Consider the following 25,398-nt stretch of genomic DNA (forward strand, 5'->3'; position numbering starts at 1 on the left):
ATATACTGAAAAAAGGCTGGTAACAATATCTCAGTCCTTTAAACTGGGAATCAGATCTGTGTTCTAACACACACACACACACACACACACACACACACACACACACACACACACACACACACACACACACACACACACACACACACACACACACACACACACACACACGTTTCAATAGCACATCTTCAAGCTTCACAGAAAAGATGAGGAGGCAGGAAGTCAGCAGGGAGAAGCCAGTCAATTTTCAAAATAAAAGACTACCGGCAGACTTAAATGCTCCGTTTCTGAAACACTCGTGGATCCACCGTGCGCCCGATGATAAACCGGGGGAGACATCTGGAACACTTATGGGGAGCTTATCACAGTAAGTCTGAATCCTCAAGGAGCGAGTGTACGATACTTCAGGTACTCACACCAGCACGGGTCGCACAGCGTTGTTCATGTTGCCGTACGCCGCTCGGCCCAGCAGCTCTCTGAAGCAGTTCTCAGCCAGCGCTGACGGGTTCTCCTCGCCATCCTGACCCGCCCCCGATGGCGTGTTGGGGTGTCCCGCCCTGCCAGAGAGACCAAAACAACAACAGAGAGGATGCTTAGAAAGAAAAATTAAAAATACCCCCCTGCGGTGACCGTTCACGAGAAACAAACACCTTAAACAAGCTGGACTGAAAACAAGAAAGCAAATTATTTACTTAATGTTTAAATGACTGAACAACAACCAAGAATCAATTTATCACATTGAACACAAAAATCTGTACAGGAGGAACGACGCAAGAAGCTTTCAGGCCATAAGGAAGGAAGGAAGGAAGGAAGGAAGGAAGCCAGGAGGAAAGAACAAGTACAGAATAACAGGAGAAAAGATCTGAAAAGAATCAATCAGAGCAGCTGGGAAAAAAGGAGAAATCAATGAGGGTATCGACCTGCCGCAACCAGAGGGGTGTGTGTGTGTGTGTGTGTGTGTGTGTGTGTGTGTGTGTGTGTGTGTGTGTGTGTGTGTGTGTGTGTGTGTGTGTGTGTGTGTGTGTGTGCGCGCGCACAGACAGAGGAAACAGAAACACTGCAAAGTCTGTGCCAGGCAGAGATTTTAACAGGCCTTCCTTCACTGCGACATCAGAAAAGAGAGAAGAAGTCAGGACTGAAATAATGACTTTGATTGGCTCACTGATGAATCATCGAGGCTTCTGACTGAATGACTGAGCGTTCAGGACGGCTGCCTGTCCGATGGGTCAGCTATCGCAAACCAACAGTGCAAACCTTCAAAGGCTGAGGATTACTGTGTTACTCTCGAGGGGAAAACTGTAATAAAATCAACAGTAACCAGATAAAGATGAAACAACTGTAAACAGAGAAGAAACACAGAGTTATAGAAACGGCCAACAGCAGCCATGCCCTTCTATCCCACACGTTGTAGATACTCACAAGCAAAGAATAAGAGCTGAGCAGGAAGCAGTGGCTTTTGATTTACTGGTCAGGTAGCCGCAGCCACAGTCACGAGTTTGGGTAGTGACCTAAGGAATGAGATCGAAGATGCAAGCAGCAGAAGAGTGCGTGGGCTCAGCCTCAGAGACAGGCTGAGGAGCTCAGAGCAGAGCTGCCGCTACGCCACATCAAAAGGATGCAGTCTGGGTTATTCAGCATCTGACAAGGATGAGACGCCCATCTGTGAGACCTCATTCTGCAGAGATGATGTCTCTCTGCTGGCTTTCCAGAGCAGCTGAAAAGAGGCAGGTCTGCCTGCAATCAACCTCTGGAGCTCTTTTGTCCCGTGTCCTCCCTCAACCCCAACCGGTTGCAGCGGATGGCCACCTCTCCCTGAGCCTGGATCCGCCAGAGGTTTTTCCTTCCCACTTTCGCCAAGAGCGTGCTAATATGGGGTTTTCTTTCTATAATCGTAGGCGCTTTACCTTACAATAGAAAGCTGTGCAAGGAGCAGAAAACAACTGAAGACATTCAAGGTTTGCAGAAAGAGTCTGACCACTTAAAAGACAAAATAAAGGCGTTGGAGACACTTAAACATACAGACTTTCCACTTCAGGGTTAATAACACATTTTAACAAGCTTGTAGACCTTTGTTCATGCCCAATAAACCCATTTGTTGCTTGAAATAAACCTTTTTCACTCACACATACATTTGTAGAAGTCATACCTTTGTCATAATAAATAAAGCTGCTTTCTGCAGGCATGAATGCAGAGCTGCTTTAATAACTGAGCTGCCTTTTGAGCCAAAACTCAAATCCTGACAGACTTTGGTGGATCACTGTCACCTGCAGAAACAGAAAACAGTCTGAGGAGCAGGAGCCGCAGCCCAGCAGAATGAGTAAATAATAATGAGCGGAAGATTTCGGAGTGTGGCTCTGCAGAGGTGACAGTAAGCCCACCAAGAAATGTTTAGCGCCGCAGCTGCAGCAGAGCGAATTCTGATATCAGAAAATAATAAAAAGTAATCCTAATGAGCTGTCAGACGATGACGTCGAAAGCAGGACCGAGATGTGGAAGAGCAGGAAGAGAGGCAGATAAGTAATGTTGAGGATTCCTGTTTTGTAATTTACAAACATCACCTCGCAGCCAATGAGAAGCGAGTCCTCTCACGCCCGTGGGCTCTCTTCTCTGTAATGAGACTGGACCTGTTGTGAAATGTCAGCTGACAACAGGGTTAAAGTTCAACTTATTTGAAGCTCAAGCTCGTTGGGCGAGGTGTGAAATCTGAGGTGTGCAAGCTGTCCGAGACAGCACCGCTGCAGGGAGCGCGTTTCCCTGACTGAGACTGACGTGAAGCGGTGCGGTCCTGAAGATGCTGCAGAGGGCTGTCAGCGACGTACATGAGCCACGTAAGGTCAACATGGATGTTGACCATTTTTTATATTTCTATTTTCTTCTTCATTCCTATTTTATCATTCAGATTTTTAGGACACCCTAAAAATTGGGAAAGCCTGAGGATGGCGGTTGTCCTGCACCTGTGCTCCAATAAACCGGCCTCAAGAACACAAACAGGAAGCAATCGTGTTGTTGTAGTGATGCGTGCGGACGCCAGAGTGCCTCCTCCTGACCTCCTGAGAGTCAGCGGGGACTTTTTGTACAATAACTTTATCATATTTAACAAAGTCCTTCATGCTGTGAATATTTACAGGCCCTGGAAGCTCTTAGAGATGGGGGGAAATTTGATGTAGTTCATTGAAACCATGTTGACACTCACAAAATGAGACGGTGGATATAAAATTGATTTGGTTTGAGATTAAATGTGTTTGTATAGACAGCGCCTGCATTTATAAAGAATACAGGCGCTTTCTTTATAAAGACAAACCCAACAATAATAATACCTGTGTAGTTTGAGGGCCTGTAGTCTGAGATTGTCTAATGTAGTTTAAAACAATCATAAAATATTAACATTTTAAAAAGAAACTGAACTACTGAAACACAGCTACGCACTTTATTAATGCCCTGTCATTGTTCCAGTTATCATCGTTGGACCTGTTTTTGGTCCTGAACTCGTCTCATCTCAGCACGAGGTGGATGAAAATCGAATTTAAACTGGATTTTAAAGCTGTTGTTTGGGAATCAAATGATCAAAAACGAAACTTTCTGCTTATGTGATGATCCGAGTTCAGGGTTTGGGTGGGTCACGGAAGATTTTTGACATTTCAAACTGGACCGCAAAGGTCCGAAGTCTGGGATTGGCTTCGTCTGCAAGACGAATGAATCGCTTTATAAGAGGACAGGATTTTAAGACACCATGAATGAACTTTCTGAAGATTTCTATATTGAATATTTAGTAACTACGATGACTGGGGAAGGTCACGGTAATCATCTCGAACGCTGTTTGCTGCATCTGGACCTCCTTCCAAAGAGGTGTTGCAGCACTTTAATAAATGCAGAATAATCCTGCGTCGTTTCTGAGAGAACAAAGTTATTATTCACAAAGCCACAACCCGGGCCTATTTTAAGCAACAAACTCCAAATGCTTCATGTTGATGGAGGAAAGATGCTGCCAATTAGTTTCTTCTGCCGTCTTGTTGGTTGAAGTTTTCCTGCAGAGCTGCCAGGAATCCACAGTCCTGGCCGGAGACCAGGAGAGCCTCATGTTATGTGTTATATTGATAAAATAATGCAATAGTAAATCATTTCCCAAGCAATAAGCCTGGTCACAGGTGGACTGTAGGCAGCCAGCTCTCAGGAGGGAAACAATGCAATTACTGACAGCCCACACGGGCGGTTCAGGGGAAATTAAATGCTTATTGCTTGTTAGAAGCAGGGAAATGAGGCAAAAATGAAAATCTCTGATGTTATAGGAGGTGGGCTGTTGTTATTTAATGAAATAGAAGAAACTTTGCTGAAGCCAGACTTTTCCTGATGATTGCTCACTTTAGGAAAAAATTGTTAAAACATTCCAGAACAAAAAAAACGGTCAGATAGAAACTCAATTTCAAGCCTCCACGGGAAAAGAAAAGTCTGAAAGGATTTACAGCACACGTGAAAAGTTCATGTTTGATGTCCTACAGTCTAAAAAAAAAAGTTTATTCACATTTATTTATTTATTTATTTATTTTTTTTAATGGTGGCGTTTCGGGGGTTAAACATGGAAATAATAAAGAGCTTCAGTCAATCCAAAAACTAAACTGGGACTAGAAAGAGAGACCACATTTCTCCCATTTTGGCTTCTCTTGGCTTTCTTCATTCAGATCTAGACTAATGAGGCCCCATCATATCTTAAAGCAGCGGGCCCAACCTGTTTTGGGCCACGGACCGGTTTAATGTGTGGCGGATAAATACAACAAAATAAAACTATACGACCAAGACAAGAACTGTGGTATTTTGTAAATATAATAATAAACGCGAATTCACCCTGTAATTGTCTAACTTAATTAGCAGCGTCCTCCTGAAATGCACCAACAACATTGAGAGTAACATCCTCCTCTCTTCCCACAAGCTTCTAAAAGTAGAATGGGAGGCAGAGCCTTCAGCTTTCAGGCCCCGCCTCCGTGGAAACAGCTCCCAGTTTGGGTTCAGGAGACAGAAACCTGCTTACTAAAATTAAACTTAAGACTTTGCTTTGTCAGCTGTAGATATTCTTATGCTGTGTGTTTCTTAACAGGACTTTTACTGTGAAATCAGCTGAAAAACCTGGAGTTTTCTGCAGATTTCACAATAAACGTCCGGTTGAGAAATAAATATTTTCTGTCCACTAAAACGCTATAGGCCTTTTAATTTAAAACAGATACTGGAGTGGTTTAACAGAGCTGTACCTCCAACAGAGTGGGGGCCAAACAAAAAATATTAAAATAGACCAATAATCATTTTCTTACTCCTACTGTTCTACTATTGTACCAAACAGTAGGAGTAAGAAAAAGACAGCAGGTGAGGCAAATCAGGGTCTATGAGATGAGACACAGAGTTTATGTGAATGATGCAAAAATGTTCCTTAATCCTGGTTTACTTTTCATTTCTGAGCTTATGTTTAATGTGCAAACCAGCAGCTACTGCAAGCTTTTGATGTTTGCAGGTTACTCAATGCAGCAGATGAATCTGTGAAGCAACCAGCACGTCGTTAAGATCAATGTGTTTGTCTTTACTGGATTTCAGCTGGGTTAGCTAAATGTGAATATTCTAAGGAAAGCCTCCTTGATGCACTGACCACTCCTCTCTTCACTCCCTGTCCTCTTAACCCTCAGCGGTCGCTTCCTGAACTGAATGTTAAGGAAGTTTAAGAAAGTTTTCAAGTTACATGTCAAAATGACAAAGTTATGACCGTCTAACACTTTTATCAGGAAAAAAGTTCTGGTTCCATTCGTACGTTGTGTTCAGATCCACAGTTGTCAGTAACTGTGAAATGCCAGAATGGATGTATTTATAGACTACACAATCCTGTACTGTTGAAGCCTCTGTTGTGTGCGTGCATTTAATCAAGAAGTGTGCTCTAAAGAAACGACGGTGGTGTGATTACAAAGATTAAGGCAGTTAAGACAAGTTAGAGGTCAAAGTCGTTTCCAAGGTGGCAGAGAGAGTGTGTTTGCGTGTTTGTATGTAGGTGTGTGTGCTGATGAGCAACACAGGCAGGCAGTTAATCGTGACGCAGGAGGAGGCTTTGTTCGCCTTCCTCTCTGGTTTCTGCACGCCGGGCACGTCCGCCTTCCCCAAGACGCAATTAAGAGTATCCAACGCCCTTGACCGCTGCTTCCCAGCAGCCTCCAGAGGTTCGATTAGAAAGCCGACAACATGCTGCCGAGCCCGAGTTCGGAGACAAAATTATCAGAAGAAAGAAAAAAAACCAAACAAACAAGCACAACAGCGATTCCCTCAGAGGCGAGAGTCAAACTGTGTTTCAGTGGTGAGCTCTGAGTCACACTATTAAACCGACAAACCCCAAACCTGCAGAAAGACATTTAGTTTGACAGGATGCTGCTGGACCGCAGTGATGCTGAGCTGCTCCAAGGAGGGAGGTCAGCATCCGAATGGGCAGAAAAGTGCAGAACAAATGTTCACCTGCCACTGGAAGATGTTTCAATCCATGGAGAAACAAGTCTGAACTCCCCAGGGAGAGATTTTTGATGAGTCCAGGCAGCCTTTTCCTCCACTTGACCTCCCAGATTTTGTGAAACAGGCAGACCGACGAGAGAAGCTGAAGAAAACTGGTTTATCGGGAAAAAATAAAATGCACATCACGTTTCCAGCTAAGCTATGCATCCTGTGATTGCATGGAGCTGCGTGTGATTGCATTCGCATGAACAAAGCAACACGATAAGGTGCCTGATTACAGATGACTAATGATTACCCTGCAGGGAGGTGATACTATCCTCAGCGGACCACCCGCTCTTCGTTTCTCCAGCTCTTTTTAGCTAAACTGTCACCAGTAAACTCCTCAAATAACTGCTAACTGCCTTGTGAGAGAAGCTTCCTTCTACTCGATGCTGAACCGTCAGTTTGTACAGAATAACTGTACAAAATAACAGTTTGGATTTGAAGGCCAGCTCATCTTCTCGATCGCTTGGCGTTAGGTCAAAGCTGTGTGAGGCCTTTTTCTAGACTTGATATTGCGATAATATTAAACGTGTATTGTTGTACAGTTTTTGATTGGGTCATGCAAACAGTGACATTGAAACACATGACTGCTGTTAGCCTCATGTTCACTTTCTGCGCCACCATCATCTTCTTCAGCACAAATATCAGCACAGCTACAGCGTTCAACTGTTTCTCACCACGTAAATGTTGAAGAAGAGCATGATGGGAAATCCCCACTGTTTACAAACCCTCACAGTCCGTAGCTAAAAACCTTTAGTTGAATCCACAAGTTTGTGCACGAGGACATTTTTTGTAGTTTTGTGTCCGATTTAAAATCCTCTGTGGTGAAGTTCAGAGTTTCAATTCAAGGTATTAAATAAAATTCCCCATTTTTAGTAATACCCAAATAATTCCCAACCTGGCTTCTGACACAGATGTGAGGATGCACCAGACTTCAGTGTTTTATAAGACTTTCAGAGTCTTCTAGTGGACGGCAGCTACAAGACGAAGGCTCGTCAGTTGGTCTAGAGCCTGACATGAATATTCCCTCAGCAGTGATGTGTAATTACAGCAGCTAAGAACAGTTACATCAGGAAGGGGGACAACATTAACCAAAATTCAAAGATGAAGCCTGCTCCAGTAAGATGCTGACACCTTAGCTTTAAGTATCTGCTGATGCTAAGTATCCACTGGGAATAGGACAGATCACGAGTTTTCTCTCTAACATCGCAGGGTTTTTACTTCACGATATAAAAGTGCATCGAACTGTTGCTGTGAAACGGTGCTATATGAATAAAACTCCGCTGCATGTAATCCAAGTAAAACGGCTCAGAGATTAAAAAACTCAGAGATTTAAATTCTTCCAAACTTTAAATGGTAAATGGCCTGCATTTGTATAGCGCTTTTCTAGTCCATAGGACCCCAAAGCGCTTTACACTACATTCAGTCATTCACCCATTCACACACACATTCACACACTGGTGATGGCAGCTACATTGTAGCCACAGCTGCCCTGGGCCGCACTGACAGAGGCGAGGCTGCCGGACACTGGCGCCACCGGGCCCTCTGACCACCACCAGTAGGCAAACACGGGGTTAGTATCTTGCCCAAGGATATTTGGCATGCAGCCAGGATGCAGCCTGGGATCGAACCACCGACCTTCTGATTAGTGGCTGACCTGCTCTGCCACCTGAGCTACAGCCACCCCAACTTTACCAAACTTTACCAAACTGACTCCTCTGCATATGGTCAAGTAAAAAAAAAAAAAAAACTGTGCTAGTTTATTTATGATTTTAATTTTATTATTTATTTATTTTTTAGCTTGAATTAATTAAAACTGATTAAAAAAAAACAGGTTAAAAAGCATTTTTATCACTATAGTGATGTTTCTTTGGAGAAAGGTAAAACCTCTTTAGGCAGTGCTATTCTTTCCTGTATGTCAGGAAAAATGTAACGTGACTCGAGTGTGGCTGGAGTTCATGATTTCATAACTTTAGACTCGCGGTTCAGTCAATCTACGCCAAAAAGGACAGATTAAAGGCAAGAGTCAGACTTAAATATTTAACTACGTGTCCTTCATGTTTAACCTCACACATCCTACCTCGCCTCCTTCAAAGAGCACACTTCCAGCCTCAGATCCGGCTCGGGGTTTCTGCTCATTAAGTCGCAGAAACGACTCGAACGCTGCCATTACTGCAGAGATGTTTCCCCCCCAGGACAGCGGGGAAGGAAGATATGCAGAACAATTATCCCAGGAAAATGGGAAGGTGCATTTCCATTTAAATGGTGAAGATAAGATTTGGTGATTGGACTGTTAGGAGCAGGAAATAAACACGAGATTAAACACGAGAAACAAAGAGTGCATGACAGTTAAATAGAGAGACCCGTGTTTCACGGTGGTCCAGCAAAGCTCGTTCCTTCAACAGAAGACGTTCATCTCAAGATCAGCATAATTAATTAAAGCTAAACTTTAAAATCTTAAAAGCGTAACGTGCTCACTGGTGGTCAAAGGAGCTTGCAAAGAAAAGCGTCTGGACTTCTTTAAGTTACTTGAAGACGTTTCACCTCTCATCCGAGAAGCTTCTTCAGTTCTAGGGTCAAATGGTGGGGAGTCCCAGATATAAACCTAGTGGGAGTTTCCCCCCACAGAGGGACAAAAGGACCCCTTGATGATCCTCTAATCGCCTGAGCCAAGGTGTGAAACTGGGTGTGGGTCCCAATCAGCCAGAGTTTCGGGTGAGTTCATTGTGAAACCTGGCCCCACCTTATCATGCGAATTCCTGAGATCAGATGGCCCAGGATGTGAGTGGGCGTTAAGGCGTCTGGGAAGGGATCTCAGACTACGATGACCTGGATGACTGAGAACCTTCGCAGACGTGTTCACTGGCGATTTCCTGTTTTTCAAACCATTCCCTGTAAACTTTAGAGGTTGTTGTGAGGAAAGTCCCAGCAGATCATCAGGTACTGAAACAGTCAGACAAACGTCCGTGCCATGTTCAAAGTCACTTAAATCTTCTTTCTTCTTCATTCTGATCCTCAATTTTGGTTAGATACGTGTTCACATGCAGTTGAACTTGAATGACCCCTGGGTATCCTGCTTTAAATGCTTGGAAGTAACCTCCCACCACACCTGTGGGTGACAGGAACACCAACCTGTCCGAACAGCCACAGCGCTCTCATTCCTCCACATGTGTTGGAAGGGAGGGAGCGAGCTTCTTGTGGGGCTTTAGGTAGGAAAAGAAAAAACAGGCGAGAGAAGGAGGGAAAAAAAAAGAGTCAAAGGGAGGCAAAAAGCAGGTCCAAAAATAGCATTTTGTTCACATGGAAACCACACAAATGAGAAAGGAGAGGTTTCTACAGAACAGAGCTCAGGTGGTGAAATCAGGAGAGAAGGTGATAAAAATGAGAGGCTGAGGAGGAAAAGCGAGGAGAGTAAAGAGATACCATCATCTGCTTAATTTAACTACTTCAGTTCTGGGTTAATTTTCTTATTAAATATGTGACAGAAAATGTCTGCAAATGATCAAAGCACTAGTTCAAAACAAGAAAAGATATTTGACGCACTATTATTGTACATTTCAGACATCTTTTCTTTTTTAAATCAATAACTGTCTCAAAGACAGAGAAGATTGGTAAGGAATTCGAACGAGACAAAGACACCAGAATTAAGCTTTGTGCTCGGTCATGTTGATCTTTGCAGTGCAGGCACAGCATCACTCCCAGCCCGGGGATGAGGAGCAGAACTAAGCTCCTCAGCACGACATCGGGATTTCCTCCTTCACCTGGATACAAGCCTGGATTTGTGGGCTGAGTGAATAAAATGAGGTTTGAGGTGTGTGGGAGGCGGTAATTCCTCCGCTCGAGTTCAGGTGAAGGTTTGTATTCCGTCGGCCAACCTGATGATCCCGAGTGATTTACGGCAGATCCAACAGCAGGATTTACTTTGGATTCTGACTCTCCACGTGCTGCGGGCAGAATTAAAGACGTCAAAGGTCCAAAGAAGAGCGAGAAACACAGAAAACCGGCAGAGTTTGTTAGAAAGCAGGAAGAAGAAAACGCACCAACCAAGTAAACACAAGCCAAGATCCTTCGGTTGCTCAGCGTGACCAGCGGTCATATTTTGGGTTGGTATTACAACGTTAATCTTATCATGTCCAAGTTCCTGTCAAACTGAATAAATCCTCTTGTTCTGAATGAGGTGTGTTCCTATTAAAAGGGAGTTCTTCCTCCCCGAAGTTGCCACGTGCTTCTTCACGGGGATCATTTGATCGTTGGGGTTCTCTACTCTAAAGTACTGAGAACAGCATGAACTGGGAGCTCTGGGTCTTGTTAGCCCTTTCTTTGTCACACTGGTTCATGCGTGGTGGAAAAAACTCTCAGGCCTGATTTAGACTTCTGCGCTGAATCTCTGTAGAGCGATGATGTAACCTACGTAAGCGGTCGACGTCGTTGTCAGCACTCATGCTTGTGCGTTCACTCCCAGCTCATGGCCGGACGGGACCTTTCCAGTACATGAAGGCTCTCCGATAGAGTCCAGCCGGAGTCCTGCAACTAGGACTGCGCCATAACACACCATCCATATTAACCCTGGGTATATTTTTGCATGATTTACAAAACCATTATTAAATGAATAAACGATGCAATGATGTCATGCTGATATAATTTTAAGGTTATATTGCCCACGCCTACCTTCAACATATGAAACCGAGTAATTACAGTTTTCACACATCACTGAAGGCCGAAATCTAACGCAATCTGAGATCCAACACAAATTGTGCTGCACGCCCCCATCCGACACTCATGAGGCCCCAGAAGATGACGACAGCGTATCGTTTGCATTACAACATGATGAGAAGGCTTCCTTTCCCACTAAATACCAAATCAAATTACGCCTCTAATGACGATGATCTATAAAACCTGCACACACACCTCATCAGCTAACCGTTTCTGCAAAAGCAAAACCGCTTCCCAAACTCCTCGTGTGAGGGTTCAGAGTTGCTACTCTTCCACGTTTACCCAAAAATACATTGAGGAGGAGAGCAGGAATGAAAGACTGTGAAAGCAATAAATCTTGCTCTGTCCCAGGACTCTGCTCGGATACGATAAGAGAAATGTTTAGGAAGGAATAAAAGCTGGAGGGAAAATGGAGTTATGATGAGGTGACACGCAGGCACAGATTTGTTTCCTTTCATAAAAACCTGCCCTCGCTGCTCCATTTACTAACTCAAGTATTTTTTCTCTGCCTGTCACTTTGTAACGAAGGACACGTCTTTTTTTATTCCGTCTTTGGATTCTTCAGCTGATTAATGAGCTTCAGGTGAATTTTTGGCACAAATACACCTGAGAGCTGGTAACTGGTTTTAATGTTGCTGGTTATAATTAAAAGCAAGGTCAGGATTTTGACCTTTCATCTTCATGTGCACGCCACAAAAGACAGTTCTGCCAAAAATGTTCGATTATAGGTGGTGAATTGTACAAAAACTGATCTGGAACTCAACAATAGACCGACTGAGGTCATAAATCATGTTTTCAGCTTCTCTACACTGTCTTTCTTAATGCTGCATGATTGGTGGTTTTGTGTCTCCTGCTGAAATTACACCTGAAAGTCACACACAGTCGAGTCTTTTTTCAAACACCTACTCTGAAAATTATCAGCCACCAGGGGCGCTGTGGAGTCTATCGAGTGTGGATGTAATATCGGCATGAAAATATAATTAATAATTAGACCTCTGTGCACTGAATCACACTTGTTATTAATCTCTGTCTCTCTTCCACAGCATGTCTGTATCCTGTCTTCTTTCTCTCTCCTCAACCGGTCGCAGCAGATGGCCCCGCCCCTCCCTGATTCTTCCTGTTAGAAGGGAGTTTTTCCTTTCCACAGTCGCCTACTTGCTCACAGGGGGTTTGTTGGGTTTTTCTCTGCATGTATTATTGTAGGCTCTACCTTACAGTATAAAGCACCTTGAGGCGACTGTTGTTGTGATTTGGCGCTGTGTAAATAAAACTGAATTGAATTAATCATCAACTAACTTTATTCAACAGGTCCAACATTACTGGGAAACACAGACCTTGCAACAGCTGTGAGGTTTCTGTGCTGCTGTGACGTTGACTCTGTGTGGGTGTGGCCTACCAGAGCGCTCCTTTGTTTCCGGGGTGTGTGTCGTGCTCCTGCTCTGTGGAGAGGAGGGTGGGGTTTTTGGTGATTTAGTTTTTTATTTATTTTTTATTTAGTCTTTTGTTTGGTGAACATTTTCTGGGTTTTGTTATATTTCCTTTATTTTGACAGTTTTTTTGTCAGTTTTTTTCAGTTAAATTATTAATAACAGAAAAAACTTTACTTTTACAGAGACGTGCTTTAACCTGGAGACAGACTCATTTGATTAAAGATAAGTCCGACTAGAGTTTCTTTGAAAGCTTCATTAACACCAACAAGGCAGATGTTGACAGATGATGACACCTGTTAACTTGGACTACAAACAGCAGCAATAACAATGTGACACTAAGGATCAGTTCTGCAGCCGTGAGACAAATACTTTGAGTCTAGTTAATCCAATCTGAGAGAAGATCATTTAATATTTTAGCTGTTTTTATTTTATTTTATGATTAAATTCTCTGTATCGCGGACAGAACAATGAGCTGTGTTAAACTGCTATGAAGCATAAATATTAACACTCAGTGTGAAAGCGGCAGAATCTTAAATATCACAGAACCAAAAATTATCAACTGATTATTGAATCTGGAGTCTGTGAATCTCTGTTGCTTGTATCAGCTCCAGAGTCACACGATAATTTTCTACAGGAGTCTCTAATGCTGCAAACAGGAGTGCCTGAATTAGCTCCTCCCACTTTGCAGATGAAAAACAGCTGTATCGTCGGTTTTCTTAGAGAAACAAAAATTGTGGCGTAAACCAGTTTGTCCCTCCGATTCAATATGAGCCTCTCTAAACTCTAAAGAAAGCAGGAAGCATAGTGTCAGATACAGCTCGTGTAAAAAACGGTGACGCTGCCGCTTTAATCCTGACATGGCTACGACATGCTTCATGTGTTGGCCGGGTTTGATGGAGTCTGTGTTGTCGAATGTTGTCGTCCAGCTGTTTCTCAGAGTGGATTTGACAGCTTAAAATCATCCCGAGGATCACAGCAGACAGCAGCAGGATGTGAACAGAGGATGAGGTGGATCAACACCTCAAGCACACATGTACGAGGAAAAGATGGCGACTGAATGATAAGCAACCAGACCTATCAGAAATCCTGTGGATTAGTCTAGAGCTGAAGTCTAACACTAGAAAAGCGCTATATAAGAATCAGTCCATTTACCATTTAACACCACTTTTAGTCCAGTTTAAAGCTAATGACTTGTCTGCAGAGTCATGGGCAGCATCCTCATCAGAGATACACAGGCCTCCTTCTTCCCAGCTCACCCGTGGGGGCACGTGGGCATTCCCAGTCGAGAGAGCCAAGTAAGCAAACTTGATTTCTACAGAACGTTTAAAACCAAAGTGCGCTACACTAAAACAGAATAAACCTGTTCCTAAAAAACTGACGGTACACACCTTCACAGAAATCAGCCGCTTCCAAACGCTTAGATTTGGAAACAGTCGCTGAGGTTGTTCGTCTGAGGTTGTTTAGGTCATTCCAGAGAGGCGGGGCAACAGCAAAGATGATGACGACTGACGGACATTCAGACCTTAATGATATTGAGGGAATATGTGGACACGCCGTATCTACCACACATGCAGGTGAGAGACCGGCTTTAAACACAAACGGCGCCGCTTTAAACTGGATTCTGTAACAGTGCAAGGCTGCAAACACAGGAGTGAAGTCGTCCAGTTTAGATGTAATTAAGGAATGCATCATCCTTTCCAGATGAGAAGGTTTTTGTTAGATTGGCGACTGCTGAGCTGGAACAAACTGCTCCTGATCACTGCATTTATTTGTCTGTAAGCTTGTGCCAAAGTTTTGAACCTGTGCTTTATTCAAAGCAGTAAAAAAGCCCTGATTATCCTTCAACCTCTCAGTTAACAGTGGACAGCCTAACTGGGTCTAACCCAGGGCCTCCTCCTGGAACACCCACCCAGGAGGTGGATGCCCGAACCACCTCATCTTGCTTCTTCCACTGCAGGAGTGTCGACTCTATTGCGAGTCCTTCCCAAACGTCTCACCCTATCATTAAGAGAGAGCCCTGCAGCTATGACGCACTGCGCCTTCAAACCTCTGAGGCCTCAATCATTCCCCATGATTTGCAGATCCTGTCTGATTGGAGACTTTTTGGTGAAGGTGACAGCTGAATTGTGGGATATGAGAGCTGGCCGCACAACAATAACACTCATTCCCGCGTGTGCAGAAAAGTTTGATGCTGCAGGAAAACTAGTTTACTTTGCTGATTGCCTGGAGAGAAAAGCAGCAGCTCAGCATGTATAATTGATTGGCAGTTTTTGTGCATTACTGTGTGGCCCATTAAAAAAAGGTCACCTCTGAAAGAGAACAGCTCTCACTTCAGAAAATCAAACATTTGCCTGAGAGACTGCCATCGCTCCAGTTCCATATTCAGGGCAGAGAATAATGAGTCACGGGAAAACAACGCACGGCAGGGAGATTTCGGTTTGAGGCGAGCGCGTGGCAGCTTTGGCGTGTGTCGTACCTGTCCAGGTCTTCACTGTCCTGCATGTTGAACAGCATGGATGGGATCAGTTTGTCCATGTGCTGCGGCTCCCAGATGATGGCCTGCAGCTCGTCGTTCACCGTCTTCCTCACCACGCCCTGCAGACCTTTGATCCCGGCCACACGGATCCTGGCGGCAGAGATTAGAGAGACTCAGAGGAAGAACAAGGCACACATCCAGCTGTGGACAGAAGTTTACATCACTCATCACAGGCATGAATGTCATGGTCATTTTGGGATTTTAACAGCACAAACCATTAAAGACTATGAAAACAAATCTGGGTGCACAACTTAATTCATTTTCTCGAACCCACACAGGGTCAAATATATACACAGCTTTTTATAAGTGGTACTGAAATTATATCTTTTAACTTGAAAAGGCCAAGGCCTATTAGCTTCCCGTTAGTGTTCATGATCGACTACAGGTGCTAGTTTCTCAAGATTCGACAGCACTCACTGGACTGACCAACACTGTGAACAACGGGAAAATCTGAGGAACTCCTTGTAGATTTACACAGACTGGGAGGGTCTCTGGGAGATATTTCTGAATAACTGAGGATTAAAAGGCCATCCATTTAAATGACCGCACATAAATATTCACATATGTCACCACTTTGGGTCTGCTTCCAGATGTGGGCAAACTGTCACCCTCAGGCGAGAGGAATTTGGTTAGGATGTTCAGGAACAACCCAGGAACTAAAAAGGCTTAAGGCTAACGTAACCTGGAAACTGCTGGAACACCAGCATCAGTGTCCCCAGTGAAGTCAGTTTTACCTGGTCATGGACAAACAGCTACCAGACAACATCACGGTGCTTTTAATCTGAAAACGTCTCTCAAATAACTCACTACTAAAGACTAACCTTCCAAGTTCTTCCCTCAAATTCCAAATCTTATCTCACTTCAGAGGAAAAACATCCAAACCTTTGATTTAATCTAATTTTCCGCCTGAGAAGAGGTTCAGCAGCCTGCACAGCAGAAATGTTCAGGAGCAAAGTGAGGCCGACTTCACCTTTTACTATTTCGTTTTTGGACACGGATAACTCCATGAGCAATAACACAAAGAACAGCACTGATGACCTCGCCTGAGAGCTAATCTAATCACTGCCACAGAAATCCTATTTGGGAATTCCTCTCCACCTACAGCCGACACTGCTGAGTGGAATAATAAAACACTGAGGAAAAAAAAAAGAAGCAGCGTCAGAAATCAAACCGTTTATAGCTCAGCGGTGGCGGCGAGGTATAGAGCGCACTCAAAAACAATCCCAGCATCCCCTGGCTCTCACCGCACCACCCACCCTCAACCAACCTGCAGCACGCACACACCCTCATACATACAAATGGAGATAAAAGAGGCTTTTTATGCACGAATACGTGCAGACACCTCGTCGCTCGGAGAGGTCTCAGCTGCTGCAGTGAGATTTCAGAAACTCTGGAGGAGGGAAGTTATCTTCACAGTGAATGAGACAGAAGTCTCCAGGTATTGTTTTAATGCAGAGGGCGAGCGCCCCGGCGGGGAAAGCATCTTCTAACGTGCTGTGTGGTGTCACAACCTCACCGCCGCTGCCAAACCAGTTATTTTTTACCCTACTTACAATAAAGATCGCAAGCAGACAGTTTCTCAGTTTCACAGTAAAAATGCGAGTGCCTGACGTCTGCCTCTTTTTAAAATGTAAATCTCTGCGTCGTGTTCATGAATGAGGCGAGGACACAGCGGGACACTGATGGAGAGAGTAATGTGGATGTTTTACCTTCTATTGTGGTAAAGTCTAGGGCTGTGATTCTAGCTAGGGGTGTGAGAGGTCCCGGGTTCAGATCCCGGACAAGCCCCCAATTCATGGTATGACATTCCTATCCTCACCAATGAACAATGAGCTCTGTGTAGTGAGATCGAACATACAAGTGATGGAAAAGGACTTCCTCACAAGGGTGCCTGCGCTCTCCCTTAAAGACGGGGCTGAGGAGCTCTGTCATTCAGGAAGAACTCAGAGTAGAGCTCCTGAGACTGAGCATCTAACCAGGACGCCTCCTGGACACCTCGTAGCTGAGGTGTTTCAGGCATTTCCAATGCTGGGCATCTCAGGCAAGACTGCTGCCCACATGACCTGGACCCGGATAGCATCTGAAAACGGATGTAATCCTTCCCTCAACCTGAAACTAAGAAATTAGCTTCGTTTCTTAGGTTGGTGGAGTCGAGTTCTTTCATGTTTTAATCAGAAATGTTTTTCTTTTTGTTTGCGTTTATTGTATTTATATTCTTTTATGTTTTGTGGTCCATCAAAGTCTTTACACCTTGCTAGTTTGGAAGGTGTCGGCCTGAATCTGCACTGCAGTATTTTTATTAGAGTCATTGGAAAGAGTGCAGCTTTAAGTTTCTGCATTAGCTACATCGTAAGCTTACGTAAGCCTTACTTGTCAGATCCCCTTTTCAAAGGCACAAAAAGACTCAGCTTGAGGCTTCACAGCGAGACGTCGTAAAACACAGAGCAACATCACGTGGACTACATCTGTCTTTTATATACAGTCTGTGGATCGGCGTTGACTTTTTTCTCCCTACTTGCAGCTCCTGCTTGTTTCTTTTAAGACTTTATATTTCTGAACTGCACGCGGCTTGCTCGACTGTTTATTATTCTCCTCAGCTCCAAATCCTGTGGGCTTGCAACATTATATATTCTTCTCTCGTCTCGAAAGACTGCTGACTGTGAGTGATTACTCTCAACCAGCCATTTTCCTCTTGGTGCTGCATCTTTGTTTCAACAAATCATCACCTAATAAAACTGCTAATGTTTCCTACATAACACCTTCACCAGCAAATAACTGAGGGAGCTTTAGGTGTCGAGATATAATCTGAGGAATAAACTGTCAGACTACCACCTGTCAGGTTCAAGCAAAGTTATTTTTGTTGTTTTTAGTGATGCTGCCATAAAATATTACTCATTTAAAGGCCTCATAAACATCCCTGTGATTTCTGCTTTATTACACAATAAAAACATTTCTGAAAGATAAAAGAATATTAAATCCACGTTAAAGATTAAAGACGGCTAAAAGCCAAACGGGACAAATCAGTATCCTGCTGTATTCTCTCATTACTGTGAGTGAAGTTGTTGCTGTGGAGGGAAGAATGAGCTCCTGATGCTGGAAGCAATGCAGGCAGGTACGCTCCTTTCTCTGTAGCCTCATTTATGCAGAGCCTTCCCAACACATCATTCCATCATCATCATTTCAGATCCTTATATTTCAACCTGGCCGGTGGAGCAATGCTTTCCTGTGGTGGTGTTACCAAGCCCCGCCCTCTCAGAAGAAGGCCCGAAAATCTAAATCAGTCAGACGTATTTCTAATTCTTTATTCACTGGATTCTAGTGGGGGTGAGGGCGGCCCTGGTGGGGATTTTATTTCCGCCCCTCTTTTGGCTGAAGCATGTTTCCTCGCTGGCTTGAAAGAGGTCGTTCATGAAATTTTCAGCGGTGGAGGAGCACCATGACATGTCTTCATAATACTCCAAAATGATGTTGCGGCATGAAGCCCAGATTTTAGAAGTAAAGCTCGCTGCTTCCAGATTTTAATTTGGTCCAAAAAAGCAGCTTCGAGTGAATCGGCCTGAACACAAAAAGGAAACCAATCACTAACTCAGACTGCTCCAGGGGAGTAAAATTATAACTTTGATTGAGAATCAATGGTTATATTTTAAATTTAGGATTATTCAGCCTCTCCTGAGTGCAACAAACAACAGTTGAGTTGTGGAGTAGTGCTGGGCGATATGGAAAAAATATTTATCACGATATGAATTATTTTATATCACAATATACCACCTGACCTGTGGTCATCTAGAAAGTACGCAGTCTGTAAACAGCAAGTGCCGAGGGTGCAGTCTTTGTTTTGAGTTACCGTAAAGCATGTCGCAAATCTGGGTGCACGTACAGCAGCACCAGCTAGCAAACCACAAGACTGAGTTTCTTTGCGAAAAATATCATTTTTTTATACTTTATTTTCTCTTGCATAAAGTTAAGAGCATGTATAGTGAGAAGACAACACTAATATATTTGCCACAGGCTATTTAACCCTTTATTAAGACCTACCATAGAACCAAGTCCGCTAGAGCTTATCTTTATGTTTTTACATGCTGTAGTGCCATTTGTGGGAGCATTTCAAGTTTCCATATATCAATACAACTGTTATAGCCCAAATTTTAATATATGTATGCATTAAGTCCATAGTAACTACATAAATTGCAAACAATTGTAGTGCAATAAACTACAAAAAAATTGAAAAACATTTTGGGTTTTTTACATATATTTCTAGTAAGAAAAATTTAAGAGGTTTATCCGTCAAAACTGTAAAAAAGGTTGCACAAAATAATTTCCAACCACGAGAAATTTATTTTGAGTGTCTTCATAGTTTTATTTTTGAGATACACTAATTTTTATATACTACAGGAAAAATGAAAATATTATAATGCATCAAAACAAACCATTTCCAAGTCAAACATGACTTTTAAAAAAAAAACAAAAAAACAACATAGGCTTATAAGGCCCTTTCGCGAAAATGACGTCACTTCCGGTTTCGGGCAGGTAATGGCGGACATGCGATAGTTCACGCTGGCGTATATGCCAACGTAGGAAGCGTTATTGAACATCGGCAAAGTGTGTTTCTGGAATATTATCTTTTTGTTGCTTTAAGTGCTTCTTGCACTTCTTGCAATTTTTGCAAAGCTATATGTGGAAGGAAACCGTGACCTAGGGAAAGCTAATGGCATTAGATGTAAGTACAACTCCAATGGTTTCACATGCATAAAAAAAATATTGCGCTAGCTTACGTGGTTCCAGTTCTACGGGGATTTAAAAACAGTTAGGTAAAACGGAGTGCGCCTGCTCCGACCGGTTGTAAAGGGTTAATTATATATTTTATGTAATAATTTATAAAGTTAGGTTAGAAACGATAGAAGACAAATGGCACGATAGACACTTTTCTATCTTCCACACGATATATATCGTCATATCGCCCAGCACTATTGTGGAGGTCTTTAAAATGTGATGTGAGAATAAAGAGAAAGAACGTGACATAATGAATGTGTTTGTTCTTCTTGGTATAAACAGCAGCCTTACTCGAGTCCTCTGGTCGTCTTTTTCGACAAGTTCTTATAATAATATCTGGTTAAACATAAATCTGGGTCATTAACATTTCCTGATGACTTGGAGTAACCAGGAGAAACCTCCAGGGTTGAAAAATGAAGTCACGGGAAGCAAAAAACTGCAATTCCTCAAACCTTTGGGCTCCATTAGAGCTTAAAACATGAACACACACACACACCATGCATGGTGAAAACAAGGAATTTTATATCACATTTGTTATAGTTGTAGTAGTTAAACCATTTTTTCTAATGCATGCATGTTTTTGAAGAACAACTGGAGGCCCAAAATTGAACCCTGTGGGACTCCACGAACAATGCTGTGAAGGGAAGATGAAATAAATCTAAAAGCTGATGGCAGAGGGTCAGAAAAGTTAAACCAGCCCATTATCACTGTCAAAAAGAAAGAGCTAAAACACATTATCACAGAAAAAAGTACAAAGTACTTCACATAAGATATAAAACTAAAAGGAAGATAAAAACAAAATCATGAGGACAAACAAAATTAAAACCTGCTAAAAAGTTAGAGGATGTCCTGATATTGTGTAGCAGTCAGTTTTTGTGGGTAAATCCTGAACCATGAGAAAACTCTACTTTTTGAAATGTTCACTGAACCTTGTGACAATTTTTCTAAAAGAGATTTCAGTTTGTTTCCATATAGAAGTTTTAACCTGTATATTGTTGCTTAATCCAGCATTTTGTGTAGTTTAATGCTTAAAAAATTAATTATTATTAAATTAATTAATATTAATTTATTCAGGTTTTTCAAGATGAAAAAACCCTGAAATATAAATATAGTATACTTGTCATTAGAGGGTCTGTTTGAAATGTCTGAGTTTGGACTGTACCTGGTTCTGGTCTCTTGGTCTTCGTGAGTAGAGTGGCACATGGCGCTGAACTGAGAGACAAAGAAATCGTAGCGGCGATGGTAGGAAGGTGTGTCCTCCTCGATGTTGGCAAACTTCACGAACTGCAGAGAGCAGAGGAAGAATCAGCAAACATTCATCAGCCTGAATTTTCTGTGTGAACACAGTGAACACAGGCTCTGTGAAATTCTGAAAAGTAGTAACTGTACTATTAATAAATAATAATAATTAGAATTAGTGAATGGTGCACTCCTCAAGGTGTCCACATTAGAGTAAAAAAATATTCTCAAAAAGCTTCCAGGCCTGTAAAGTGAAGCCTCCTCTGCTTGCAAAAAGACAATTAAATAACTCTGTGGGGGAAATGGCCCTGTGACCTCAGTAAGTACTTCCTGATTAATTCACAGTCTCGAGCTGTTGTTTCTTACTTTAAACAACATTAAATAAATTTTTGTCTAACAGATTATCAGCCAATCACACGTCAGCTGATGAGTCCACACCCATCTAATCCAGTTTCAAAACACCAACCTGTCAACCGTAAAAACACTCAGGTACAGGCTTTGCTAACCAATGCAGGACAGCCATGTTTTATATATTGTCCATTTATGCAGGAACCTGAAGTCCTGAAAATGGGAAGCTGATGAATGTTTGACCTTTCACCTCAACAACAGATACAAAGAAAAAAAAAAATCCCTCGATCACAACACTGATAACATGTCAGAGCATTTCCTGTGAGCCAAAGCACCGTCACATTCCTGCACACTAATTAATTTTGGAGCCAGTGTGACAATGACAATAGCTATTAGAACCACCTCCCCCACCCAGCCCAGCCTGTAATCTTCTCCCTCCAAACGAGCCTCGAGTGTCCTCCTAGCTCAGCCGGCTGCGCTCGAGGAGCCTCTCTCACCAACCTGTCATTGTCCACTACGACAAATTGCGTCAGCACAGTTCAGCGTCAGTGGCAAAAACCACTCCGTTCTACCGGTAATTTCCTCCCATTTTGTACCTAACCTCTCCTGGGGGTAATGGCTCAGATGGAAGGAGCTATGCCGGCAGCTGGCGCACAGGAGAGTGGCTTCCCCTCAGCAGATTACGGTACTGTACTGCTGTGCTGCTGCAGAAGAGCAAATTCAAGCTGTAGGCACTTACAGACCAATTACAGTCGTGTTTAGGAGGTAGAAGGAGAAGCTTTGGTCACAACTTGAATTTGCACGTCACACAAAGACATCCTGAAGGGCTTTAGTTTGGGTATACTCTCTAATATCCACACACTATGCACACTGCATTGTTGTAAAACCATGACAGAACTCTCAGACAAGCTCAAACTTCACAGAAAGGAGTCTGAAGTCCTTTGTGGCATTAAAAATGCTCCACGTTTTGTTGAATATGTGCTGTTTTGAGATGCCTCTCGTCTGATTTTAGGGTCTTTAATTCATTAGTGCATAAGTCTGACATTTAGTCATCGGGACGATGTATTGCCTGGGCTGAGAGTTCACTGGTGAACTTGCTGGAGTGTCAGCTTGACAGTCTGAGTGGGAGGAGGCTGAATGTTTGCCGACTCAAGCCAGGAAGTGGAATACTGAAGCTTAAACTAATTATTAGCGTGTATTCCCTTTGGCAGCGGCTCTGATTATAAGTGATGATAACCTGTAATAACAGGGCTGACTCATTTTCATGTATCGTGCGCCTGAAGCAGTTTACAGGTGTTGTACTTCCTGATAGCATTCAATTTCCTGTAACCTCATCAAACGTGACATTTCGGCATCATTCCCGCGAGAAAGTTCACAGGAAGTTTACGACAACTTGGGGGAACGTCTTGAGCTGTAGACAGATTCATAACTGGCTGCTTCCTCCTGAGCCCTGACTCAGCTGATGATGATGATGATGGAGAACTCCTTGCCCCGGTAACTGTTGGACAGGGGGTTTACTCATCAAAAATCGAGTTCACCGTGCGTTTAGCTGGAGGTTACTGAACGTTAAAATGTTTATTTTGATGTTATTTGCACTGTAAAGTTACTTTTCTGTATTTTACACCCATCATGTTGCATGATGTGCAATTTTTTTTTAATCTGCTAAAAAATATCTTTTTTTTTTCCAAATCTAACTTTTGTAAATCTGTTGGTTTTTTTCCCAAATTGGGGTCTGAGCTTCACTTAAAGGCTCCGACAGAGGAAGAAACAAAGGCTGTACTGTTGACTAACGAAGGCTCGTCTGTTAGAAGCGGAGCTCATACTTCTCTGGCCATCTGCGAAGTGCTTGCAACGTGTGAAATCACAAGAGGAGAAGGACAACAAAGGCCGCAGTGAAAAGCAACAGATGGAATTCGATAAACCAGAGACGTTGACTCTGATTACGGAGCGTCTCGGAGGTATCAAGGTGTCAAAATGCTTCAAACTTTGGAGAAATGAAAATAAAAATAATCTTATTCCTACATAGTTTTTGAACTTGACCAAAACTTTCTGCTATCCATAAACTGTACACAAATCTAAACATGGAAAATTGGGTTTTGGGATAAAGCTGTAGACTGCATCTATCTCACATCTGGCTCCACAGGTTATAGATCGCAGACACTTGGACTCCCCTGTGTGTCTGACTCGGTGTCTGAGTCTGGACTGATGAGCGCCTCTTCCATTGAGATGGAGTGAAGGAAGCGCCACTTCGAGCCGTCACAGTTTGCCAATTTCTTGTGATAAAGTTAACTGGGAGATGAATTTGTAAAGCGTGAACGGCTGGCAGCCAGACAGCAGCAGAACACAGCGGTCACACACATTTATACTGGGCACGGTAAGAAATAGGAAAGCCAGTGGGGCTGTAGGAGGAAAATGATTACATTAAAGGTGACAAATGTTGTTTGGTTTAATGAAAATGTCACTGTTAGACTGATTGGAACTTTTTTGGTATTATTTATATACAGGATGATTTATGACCTACCTCCCCCCACGATGGTTTGTTTTGGCTCGTTAGTCAACCGAATGTTTCCAAAGTTAACTTGCAATGGACTTATTGGGCTTTCCCTCATTGTCTGACAAACATGTCCTCGCCAAGTGCTGGATGCTCACATTAGACAGCAGAAGATAAAGAGGCCCACGTTTGTACAAAAGTACAAGGTCAACTTTTTTTTCTACTGTTGGCTCTGCATGATGTCATAAAGAGTGGATATTCCTAATATGCCAATCAGGCACGGACGCCCCACCCACCTTCAGTTTACAAGGGAGAGCTAAGGGGGAGGAGCTAAAATGGACTGTTCCTTAAAAGCTACTCAGTCATCATTCTTTGCTTCTCCAGCTTGTTTTAACACAAGGTTTTAAAAACAGCCCTGAGCTCCCGAAGACCGATATTTGAATGATTTGTTGAAGAAACGCTTTTGTGCCCACTAAGGTTTCAGTGCGGATGTGGGATTTTTTTCATAATGATTAAACCAAATCACACAGCAGTGACCAACCTCGAGCTGTTGATGGATCATCTCAGACATAGTCTGGACTGAAGTTTGGTCCATTTTCGGCCTTCCTTCCCGTCGTCGTCATTGTATCAACGAGCCCAACTTCACTACTTTTCCAAGTTTTTTTTCCAAAGTCCAAAGTTTTGTAAGAGTAACAGTTTTGCTGGCTTTTGAGGGGCTTTGAAAAAAAACTGAGGTCTGCAGCTAACACTCCATCTATTTTGATATGATATCATCCCCGCCCGTCTTTTATCTTTAAATCTAACCCTTTGCCCCTTGGATGCCTACTAGAGGAAATCCCTGTTTCTCTTTTCTGAACTGAGCAATTTCTGTTATATTTCAGGCGTGTTTCTAGAATAAGATGACGTCACAAGTTAATGTGGATGATCTCTGCCTATACAACTTACTCGGGCTACACCTGGAAAAACCTGGAATCTGTTCCAATGGTTGTCAAACCGCGTCTTTATTGAGCTATAAAGTGACATGTCCAAACTACTCATTAAAACTCTCTTTCTGTGGTTCCTGCTCGAGAATGATGCGCCCAACATGAACTGAGTGTTTCTCTGCGATCACAAACTCCATGTAAACCATCTTGGTATGAAGAGTATGAAGTATGAAGGTAAACAAGCATCACAATAGATGCCACTGTGTCACAGTAACTGAGTATGGAACAGAAAGATTCTTTTCTTTTCTTTTTGTACTTTGAAAATATGCTGCAATTGACCAAAAACTGCAGAAAACCACAAATCAACATGTGGAATGAATCAACATCTGCAAAGTTACAGAGGTTGTAGTACAGACATAGCAAGACATTTTGTAATTT

The 25,398-nt window shown here is 42.8% G+C and overlaps 1 protein-coding gene across 5 annotated transcripts in view; it reads right to left on the reverse strand.

Annotated features, from left to right (window-relative positions):
* Window positions 1-25,398, reverse strand: part of efr3a (EFR3 homolog A (S. cerevisiae)) — a 111,442-nt gene that overhangs the window by 42,417 nt on the left and 43,627 nt on the right. For all 5 annotated transcript variants that reach the window (XM_026149173.1, XM_026149172.1, XM_026149171.1 and 2 more), the window contains 3 exons: window positions 21,122-21,243; window positions 15,130-15,279; window positions 414-554 (listed from right to left, as the gene is read on the reverse strand). In XM_026149173.1, the coding sequence (XP_026004958.1) occupies window positions 414-554; window positions 15,130-15,279; window positions 21,122-21,243 (413 nt within the window). The remainder of the gene's footprint in view (window positions 1-413; window positions 555-15,129; window positions 15,280-21,121; window positions 21,244-25,398) is intronic.

The sequence above is a fragment of the Astatotilapia calliptera genome, chromosome 18, assembly GCF_900246225.1.
Source record: "Astatotilapia calliptera chromosome 18, fAstCal1.2, whole genome shotgun sequence".
Classification (NCBI taxonomy): Eukaryota; Metazoa; Chordata; class Actinopteri; order Cichliformes; family Cichlidae; genus Astatotilapia; species Astatotilapia calliptera.